This window comes from Protomyctophum parallelum (assembly GCF_964188405.1).
Source record: "Protomyctophum parallelum genome assembly, chromosome: 8".
NCBI classification, from domain to species: Eukaryota; Metazoa; Chordata; class Actinopteri; order Myctophiformes; family Myctophidae; genus Protomyctophum; species Protomyctophum parallelum.
In genome coordinates this window covers 50,436,220-50,445,870 of record NC_139703.1, presented here as the reverse complement: position 1 = coordinate 50,445,870, position 9,651 = coordinate 50,436,220, and the positions used below count along the sequence as shown (strand labels likewise).

The following is a 9,651-nucleotide window of genomic DNA, read 5'->3' as shown; positions in this document are numbered from 1 at the left end:
AATGATAAATGTAGACCTACAGGCCTATACACAATAAAACAAACACAAATAGCAAAGAAGCTGCAGCATTTCTGAAAGACTTAAAATAATTATTCTATTAAAGGGACACTTTTTTTGCAAAAGAATATATGTTAATGACGTTTAGAAGCTTTAGAACACTTTCCTGGGGGTCTTTATGTGTGTAATATGTGGTTTTAGATATTTTAGATTGTAGCAGTGAGCCTGTTGTCTCTGATGTCATGGACTTCCTTCCTGGACTACATGTTGTCTCAGTAAGACAGCTCTCCCCCTATCCGCAAGGAGGAGCAGTGCACCAAAGAATTATGGGAATTGTAGTCCAGGAAGGTAGTGAGACCAGTGTCCATGACATCAGAGACAACAGGCTCACTGCTACAATCTAAAATAACTAAAACCACATATTACACACATAAATACCCCCAGGAAAGTGATCTAAAGCTTCTAAACGTCATTAACATATATATTTTTGCAAAAAGGGTGAAGTGTCCCTTTAAATGCATCGTTTTTTTGCCGTTTTTTTACAAAGATATTTTTAGTGTATTGCTTCTCCAGGGACTACTTTATGTGGCGGACCACTCTGCCTTGTGCTAGGTGCTCTTAGGTCCTGCGCAGCTGCATTGTATAATACCCTTGATTGACGTGTGTCAGTTCAACCTGACCACATACATACGCGACAATATTAAAGCTCGCGAGGTTTTCAGGCTGCGCGCCTAAAAAGCACAGACATGCAAGCCCTCGCAGCGTTGTATGCGCTGCGCGCTGTAGGCTTGTAGCTCTGATGTTTTCGTCTCGCGCGCCGCCACCACCACCACTTTGCTTCAGTCACGTTGTTTGTTTGATGCTGAGAGCACGCAGGAGGAGAAGAGGGGGAAATGAGCAGAGGAGGAGATATTAAACACGTGAGTGAAGTTTTATAACTTTTATATGTCCATAAATTAAGGGACTTGTGACATTAATGCAGTACTTTTGTTGTTTTTTTACAAACACACACTGTGCGAGCAGAGGAGGATATAAAGACGTGAGTTATATTAAAAAGATAACTTTTAATTTTAAATGTTTTGTGGCCTATTGAATGTGCTGTGGCCTATTGAACACCTTTAAGCCCAACTCTTTTAGGACGGTAACCCTTTTGGGGGTTTTTACATTTCAAGAACCTATATTTTTGGCTATAGCCATGACTGTACAACATAATTGTTTGTTAAGTGTCTACATTGTATCCGTCTAGGCTACATTTGGCCCACAGAGTGAACAGTGACATTGTATCTGTGTAGGCTACAGAGTAGCACAAAGTGAACAGTGACATTGTATCTGTGTAGGCTACAGAGTAGCACAAAGTGAACAGTGACATTGTATCTGAGTAGGCTACAGAGTAGCACAAAGTGAACAGTGACATTGTATCTGAGTAGGCTACAGAGTAGCCTATACGGACCACATCTCTGTGGCAACACTTTATTAGTGCCCCTCGTGGACCCAATACAATTACATAATTCATGGTTCATTAATTAATATAGTGAAGTACATCGCAATTGTGTACTCTGGGAGGGATAGAATAAAATTCAAACATTTATAATAACTATTACATCGTTTTACTTTCATGGCAAAGGTGGACGTGGTTTGTAATTAGGCCTATTTCCCCCTTTTACAAAGATACTAAAACTCGCGAGGTTTTCAGGCTGCGCGCCTAATAAACACAGACATGCAAGCCCTCACAGCGTTGTATGCGCTGTAGGCTTGTAGCTCTGATGTTTTCGTCTCGCGCGCCGCTTTCCGTCGGTGAAGTTGTTTATTTGTTTGATGTTTGCAGGAGGAGAAGAGAAGAGAAGAGAAGAGAAGAGAAGAGGGGGAATGAAGCGGGAAAACACACCGTGCGGAGCAGAGGAGGGTGAGTTTACTGAGCTATTAAAAATATACCTTTTAATTTTAAATGTTTTCTCCATATTAACATAAAGCACTCGACGAATGGAGAACAACAGCGAGCCACATTTGTAACTGCGCAACAAACACATGCACACCACCAACATGCACGAGGCCAGCTCGTTAAGGTTAACACATTGAGTTTATAACTTTTTATATATATCCATAAATGAAGGGACTTATGACATTAATTAAGTAGATTTATGCCTATAATTAGGCTGTTACAGTGTGAGGCATATTGGGCTTTCAGTCAGTCGTCTGAACAGCTGGACTTGGGTGAGGTTCTCCATAAAAGCATAATTTTACAGAAGAGTAGGAAAGCCATAATGTATGAAGAAACTTTAAATAATAACTATAGTGTTTGACACATGTCACCAGTGTTGTTTTCGTCGACTAAAACTAAGACGAAAAATGTTCGTCGACTACCTTTTTCCACTGACGAAAACTGAATGGAAACTAAATTAAAACTATGCTATGTTGACTAAAACTAAGAATAAAAACAACACTAACAAATAAAAACTAGTCTAAAATGTTAGGAAGGGACTAGTGGACAAGAGATGCAGTTTTATGCTGGGTTGCATGCTGAAAATAGCAGATCTACAAGCTCACAACGCGTCGCAGTGCGACACGTTGTGAGCTTGTAGATCGGCTATTTACAGCAAGTGTAAAATAAGTAATGCTGGGCCGTTATCGGCGTTAACGTGCTGCGTTAACGTGAGAATATTATCGCGCGTCAAAAAAATTATCGCCATTAATCTATTCTCAAAGTTGGGTCTAAGAGCTGGGTCTGCATTGACTGCATAAAGCAAGCAAACTAGGAATTTCACTTTGATAGTTTTATCTGGCGGACGCCGGAATTACTCTGTGGGAGGGAGAAGTCCTAACCTAACAGGGACAAGGTGAAATAAATTACTCTGAGAGCGGGGCGGTAACAAATCCTAACCTAACCGGACACGGGTGAAATTAATGAACAGTGCGGCGTGCCACATCAAACGTCAGCATGCAGGACTCTGTGAACCCAGGTTTGCTTCAGGGGAAATTTCTTTACAAGAAGCTTCCCAATGGAAACCTCGACAAGAACAAGGTGGTTTGCACCCTGTGCAAAGCAGAAATGGCTTACTGTAGGAGTTCTTCAAGTCTGAAGTATCACCTAACGCACAAGCATCCCTTTGCGTTGGTTGATGATAGCGAAGCTGCCGGCGGGCCAAGCACTAATATGGCTCCGGGGAAAAGTGTTCGTCAAACTACAATGTTTGAGTGCAACCGTGGCAAGCCCGTCAGCCCAACTCTATCAGCCAAGCTAACTAACCTCCTAGCTCAGTGGATTGCCATCAACTGCCGGCCTATCAGTGTGGTTGAAGATGATGGGCTCGAGCTTCTTCTCCAGGCGGCCACAGGCGACCCATCTTACAAACTACCTGCGAGACGAACTATCACAAGGAGAATCCATGACCAGTACGCCGCAGAGAAAGCTGCGAAAGATGAAAAGTTGGCCGGGGCGGCGTGTGTAGCACTGACTGGGGACCATTGGACATCTGTCAAAAACGACAACTACCTTGGCGTTACTGTACACCTCATCGATGTCAGCTGGGAACTTCACTCGTTCGCCTTAGGTACGTTATGTAATTTAAATTAATTTACCACGGTGAAGTTGGTCTCGGGCTGGATACCCAGCCATCCTGGCTGAATATCCAACCTGAAACCAACCCCACCGCGGCATGTAATATTGCTAATTCAGCCTAACATTTACACAGCTTTAGCTAACGTTATCAGGGATCGATTGATTTATTTTACCACCAGCCAACATTATACGTTTGCTAGCTAGCCCCAACAACGCCAGCCTGCTAATTGTAAGTCCTATTAATAGCAAACTTATTCTGATCTACTTTGTCTCTCCTATAACGTCAGGTGTGATTAAAACGGAGGAGCGCCACTTTGCAGAAGCTTGTGCCAGACAGTTTCTCGACGTCGCTAATCAGTGGGGCATAGCTGAAAAAATCACCACCATTGGAACCGACAGCGCTCCCAACATGATAGCAGCAGGGAGAATATTACCATTTGAGCACTTGCCCTGCGTTGCTCATCTTGTACAGAGGGCCGTTGACCCGTTGTAATGTCACTTCGGGATGGTGGTTTTGATGGTGTACTGGCCAAGTGTCGAAAAGTGGTCGGACATTTCAAACACAGTCCGGCTAACTCAGACGAGCTGAATGCCCAGCAAGCATCCCTTGAACAAGACCAGGAGTCACTCGTGCAAGACGTTCCAACACGCTGGAATTCAACCCTAGCGATGATCACACGTTTGAGGCGCAACAGAGACGCAGTGCACGCAACGCTGGCTCAGCAGACCCACAAGCTGGCCCTCCCAACACATGCTGAATATGAGAAGTTGGCAAAGCTGGAGAAACTGCTGGAGCCATGCAAGTAAGTGTGTGTTGTGCTGTGCTCTATGTGTGTGTGTGTGTGTGTGTGTGTGTGTGTGTGTGTGTGTGTGTGTACACTGCTGTGTGTGTGTGTGTGTGCACACTGCTCTGTGTGTGTGTGTGTGGCTGTGTGTGTGCACAGTGCACACTGCTCTGTGTGTGTGTGGCTGTGTGTGTGTGCACACTGCTCTGTGTGTGTGTGTGTGTGTGTGTGTGTGTGTGTGTGTGTGTGTGTGTGTGTGTGTGTGTGGCTGTGCTGTGTTTGGGGCTGTGCTGTCTGTGTATGGCTGTGCTGTTTGTTTGGGGCTGTGCTGTCTGTGTGTGGCCGTGCTGTGTTTGGGGCTGTGATGTCTGTGTGTGTGTGTGTACTGTCTGTGTGCTATGATCTGTGTGTGTGTGTGTGTGTGTGTGTGTGTGTGTGTGTGTGTGTGTGTGTGTGTGTGTGCGCGTGTGTCCTGCTGTGACATTGTGGCGTCGTTTTTGGTGTCAATTCACCCCTCTTAATGTGTGTGTGTGTGTGTAGGTACGTCACTGAGCTCCTTGGTGGGGAAAAGTATGTCTCCTGCTCTGTCGTTTTACCTGCCCTGTGTCATCTCCTGCGAGCAATGAAGATCTCTGATGATGATCCTGCCTACATTGTGCGCTTCAAGACTGCCTTCATCAAAGACCTCAACCAGCGGAGGGAGAAAACAAACCTGGAATGGCTGAAGGTATGTGACACGTACTGACCAGAAGATAACTGTATTGGCTGACCATTATAGACTGTTAAGCCAGAAGATTGATAAATGGATAGATGAATGAGTCATGAAGAAATATGGAGGATTTTGAAAGTTACATTTTCTTCCATCAATCTTTATTTTATTTTTCATCAAAAGGTGGCCACTGCTCTGGACCCACGCTTCAAAGATCTCAAATGCCTGCCCAGAGCAGAGAGGGAGCCAGTGTGGGGAAAGCTGAGTGACTTGGTGAGGGCAGAAGAACCTGCTCTGCAGCCGCCCAGGGAGGAGAACCCTGAGCCACCTCAAAAGAAGACAGCCCTACTGCTGATGGGATCAGAGTCAGAGTCAGAAGACGAGATACCAGTAGTAGACAATGTTGTAGAGAGGTACAAGGTAGAGCCCAGTGCCAGTTTAGATCAGTGTCCACTGAAGTGGTGGTCAGAGCACACTGCTGTTTATGGTAAGATGGCCCACATTGCCCAGAAGTACTTGGGGACTCCTGCCACAACTGTCCCATGCGAGAGACTGTTCTCTTTAGCAGGCCACATTGTACAGAAAAAAAGATCTAGTTTGTCACCAGACAATGTGAACAAGCTGGTGTGTCTGAGTGACTGGTGGAAGAAGGAGAGGTAGAGGTTGGACTCAAATCATGTACAGTAGGAGAGGGAATAGGAAGCCCCAGTACTGATGAGGTACAGTAGGAGAGGGAATAGGAAACCCCAGTACCGATGGAGGTACAGTAGGAGAGGGAATAGGAAACCCCAGTACTGATGAGGTACAGTAGGAGAGGGAATAGGAAGCCCCAGGGTTGGGATTGGGACGCCCCACACTGGAGGTGAGTGACTGGTGGAAGAGGTAGAGGTAGAGGTTGGACTCAAGTCATGTCACAAAGCTACTGACTGTAAACAGTTCTTCATCACCTCTAGGTTTACAGTTTAATTAATGTCATATCCCAGAAAAGGGGGTTGTTCTTGCACCCACTGTTCCAAATTGCCTGTATGGTAACGTGTTTATGGTTATTCGTGTTTAACTGAATAAACAATATATAACACACGTACATCGTATTGAACATTATTATATTTTCATTACCAATTATGATAGGGCTCCTGGTCTAATGGGCCACGTGGCCCGTTCAAGGATTTACTTCTGGTCATTATTTAGGTAGCGCACACATATTTTCAATGCCTTCGGCAGAGTTCAAATGAGCCATTTTAATCTAGATTAATCTAGATTAACTCCAGAATTGCAGTGAGATTAATCTAGATTAAAAAATTTAATCTATGCCCACCACTAAAAATAAGTCATTATGACGGCAACAAGACCTGCAAAAATACATTTTAGTAGACTAAATCACCCGTATATTTAGTCGACTAAAATCTTATGACATTTAGTCGACTAAAACTAGACTAAACACTAGAACATTCCAGGTGACTAAAATGTGACTAAGACTAAGTGAAAACTATTCAGGAGACTATGACTAAAACTAAAATAGAAATGTGCTGCCAAAAACAACACTGCATGTCACATTAACAATACCAGCAGCACCCTTGACTCTGTTTGGACAATGGAAACACATTATTATAATATTATTTAATAATTCATATTATTGATATTAATATAAGATTATTATTAGACTGGCTATTGGTGTACATTTTTTATCAAAGACACATTTCTTCAGTGTTTCAAAGTGGTCATTCAACATGACACTGGTTGCACTGGTGTCTAAAGCAGTGGTTTTCAATCAATTTCATTAATTATTGACCCATTCTGAACGGGAACCCGTTTTGGTGTCGGCATCATGTTATGTTTTAGCTATTGAAAAATAGCAGATCTACAAGCTCATAGCGCGCCACCGAGTGGCGCGCTACGAGCTTGTAGGTCTGCTATTTTTTGAAAAATCGAAGAACGACTGACATTTTTTAGAATCTGATCTCAGGTCAGAATGGGTTAATCAGACCAGTGTGTGTCCAGTGGAAACCTCGTATGAATCTGATCTCAGGTCAGAATGGGTTAATAATATACGGTATATCAGCTCTCATCAAGCAAAGTGATAAAGTAGAAGACGTTACAATGATCATGCAATGTTTCCACTGCCCCGTCATGAGAGATACTCTGCTGCCACCTAGCGGGAAGTGGGGTGGTAGTGCAGTGGTATGGCAGGTCTCTTATTATGACAGGGGAATGAAGAGTTTCCACACAGCCTAAAGGGCCAATTCACCACTTTTCAACCTATCTTCATATAATTGGTCCTCTCTCTAATGTTCATGATAAAATCCTACTCAGTCTTAGGAGGGCTGTCGGCAGTCCATAGCCCATGCCTATTTGCAATATTTGCAAGTAAGATCATTGGAGACCAGTGTTGTTTTTGGCAGCATATTTCTACTTTAGCCGCAATTTGCAACCTTAGATTGTTTTATAATGGGATGAATCTAGAGTTGCAATACCCTCCATTGACTCCCCACTCATCTTTTTTGGTTTGCGATCTGCTTGTCTTAAACAACGTTAAACTCACCAACATTGCAGCTGTAGTCCAAGCTTGAATTATCCTCTTTCAATCTGCCGAGCTTGTTTTTCATAAAAATCCACCGTAGAGATGTTATGAGCTACTTTCTGTCATGACATCCTCTGCAAGTGACTATTTTTCTAAGTGCTGGAGTTTGGAAGCACTCGTCGTACGTCACTGAACGGCCCTGCGTTCCACCTTTTTCGAATTTGCACATAATGCAGGAGGCAGCAGCGCGACCAAAAACGAGTGCTTCCAAACTGCAACACTTAGAAAAATAATCACTTGCAGAGCAGCAGAGGATGTCTTGACAGAAAGTATCTCATAACATCTCTACGGTAGATCTTTATGAAAAACAAGCTCGGCAGATTGAAAGAGGATAATTCAAGCTTGGACTACAGCTGCAATGTTGGTGAGTTTAACGTCGTTTAAGACAAGCAGATCACAAACCAAAAAAAGATGAGTGGGGTGTCAATGGAGGGTATTGCAACTCTAGATTCATCCCATTATAAAAAAAATCTAGAGTTGCAAATTGTGGCCAGCCCCACCCCTGCTCTAGACAGACAGACAGACAGACAGACAGACAGACGTTTGTACACAAGCTTTGTCTGATGTGGAAGTCTATAACAAACAACTTCTAATTTACAAGAAAGCAGTAGAGTTGTGGTTGTTGTACCAGACTGTGAAATGTGTCCAGCGTGACTGAGTCTGCATGGATAATTAGGGAGAGAAGTTAATGCATGATGACAAATGCTGTTCTGTCTGCTGGTTTCTTTCCAGGTGAGCTACCTACCTGCGGCCTGCCTATAACTCATTCGAGATGGGCAGTATTTGAAATACATGTATTTGAAATACGTATTTGAAATACTTTTTTGTATTTTGTAATTTGTATTTCGCTGGGATGGAAGAAATGAGATGTATTTTGTATCTAAATACTTTCAGATTGAGTATTTTCTGTATTTCAAATACATAAAATACTTTTTTTGTTTTAATGTAATTTTATTCTCAAATGGAAACATGTTAAACATTTACACTGCCTCAGGTTAAAACTGTAGGGGCAAAACCAGTCAGACAGATATTTCGTGAAGCCACTAAGGAAATCGGGACTTCTTGAAAGTTAATATAATGGCCTGTTGTGGCGCTGTCATTGGACCCAGAAAAACCCATAGCCCCATAGAAGTCCATGTATTTGGGCCCAACTTCACCTAGACTGTATTACCTTAATAAACATGGTCATGAATACTTTCTGCTTCCAGTCACTAGTTTAAAGTCTCATTTCTAATGTCATAATATTCTTTTTGGAAGATTATGGTCCCATTCAAAAAAAAAAAAAATCCCATAAAGTCGTTCTGAGGGGCGTGGCTACCGTTACAGTCTATGATCGGGAGCCACCCCCCGTTCAGTCAAAATAAAAACCAACGAAGAGTAAGGGGGCCGTCCCGCCTCGTTGTCTGGGCCAGCCAATGGCCAGCTGGGCCAAAACGGATCTAGACATATGGTGACTTACAGTGCAGGAATAACAGGCTTCATTTTACGTCCATGTTAGACCCGGGGAACGCTTTGTCCATATTTTTTACAGTCTATGGGCAAAACACACGCACCAAAGCTCTCGTAAGCGAGAGCTTTTATTGAGAGGGAAAAGGAAGTTGTCGCCGCCTGTTCTTCCTGTTTGTTGTAGGCAAACCATTGCCTACAACATGACGTAAGCATATCATCCGGCTCCAGCCCGGATCATATACCGAAATGAAATGGTGCCCAGGCTACGTTCATAGACTGTAACGGTAGCCACGCCCCTCAGAACATACGCAACTTTATGGTCATTTTTTAAATAAATGGGACCATGATTTTTCAAAAAGAATATTATGACATGAGAAATTAGACTTTGAACTAGTGACTGGAAGCAGAAAGTATTCATGACCATGTTTATTATGGTAATACAGTCTAGGATGAAGTTGGGCCCAAATACATGGACCTCTATGGAGCTATGGGTTTTTTTGGGCCCAATGACAGCGCCACAACAGGCCAATAGATGAACTTTCAGGAAGTCCCAATTTCCTTAGTGGCTTCACGAAAT

At 43.2% G+C, this 9,651-nt stretch overlaps 1 protein-coding gene across 2 annotated transcripts; it reads left to right on the top strand.

The window, feature by feature from the left end:
- The first annotated feature begins 4,069 nt into the window (after positions 1–4,069).
- On the top strand, positions 4,070–5,979 carry LOC310862620 (E3 SUMO-protein ligase ZBED1-like). Of its 2 annotated transcripts, XM_083770606.1 has the most exons (4): positions 4,070–4,356; positions 4,879–5,065; positions 5,231–5,709; positions 5,942–5,979. In XM_083770606.1, the coding sequence occupies exons 1-3, from the start codon at positions 4,223–4,225 to the stop codon at positions 5,705–5,707; spliced, it is 798 nt and encodes a 265-aa protein (XP_083626732.1). In that variant the 5' UTR covers positions 4,070–4,222; the 3' UTR covers positions 5,708–5,709; positions 5,942–5,979. The 2 variants fall into 2 exon arrangements, with proteins under 2 accessions (XP_083626732.1, XP_083626731.1); XM_083770605.1 differs by lacking the exon at positions 5,942–5,979 and having other exon boundaries at positions 5,231–5,771.
- The last annotated feature ends 3,672 nt before the right edge of the window (positions 5,980–9,651 follow it).

Bases quoted from the DNA above. Each gene is read 5' to 3' on its own strand.
- LOC310862620 (XM_083770606.1), top strand. From the start codon at position 4,223: ATGATCACACGTTTGAGGCGCAACAGAGACGCAGTGCACGCAACGCTG. The intron at 4,357-4,878 runs GTAAGTGTGTGT...GTGTGTGTGTAG, and splicing joins AAACTGCTGGAGCCATGCAA to GTACGTCACTGAGCTCCTTG. The intron at 5,066-5,230 runs GTATGTGACACG...TTTCATCAAAAG, and splicing joins CAAACCTGGAATGGCTGAAG to GTGGCCACTGCTCTGGACCC.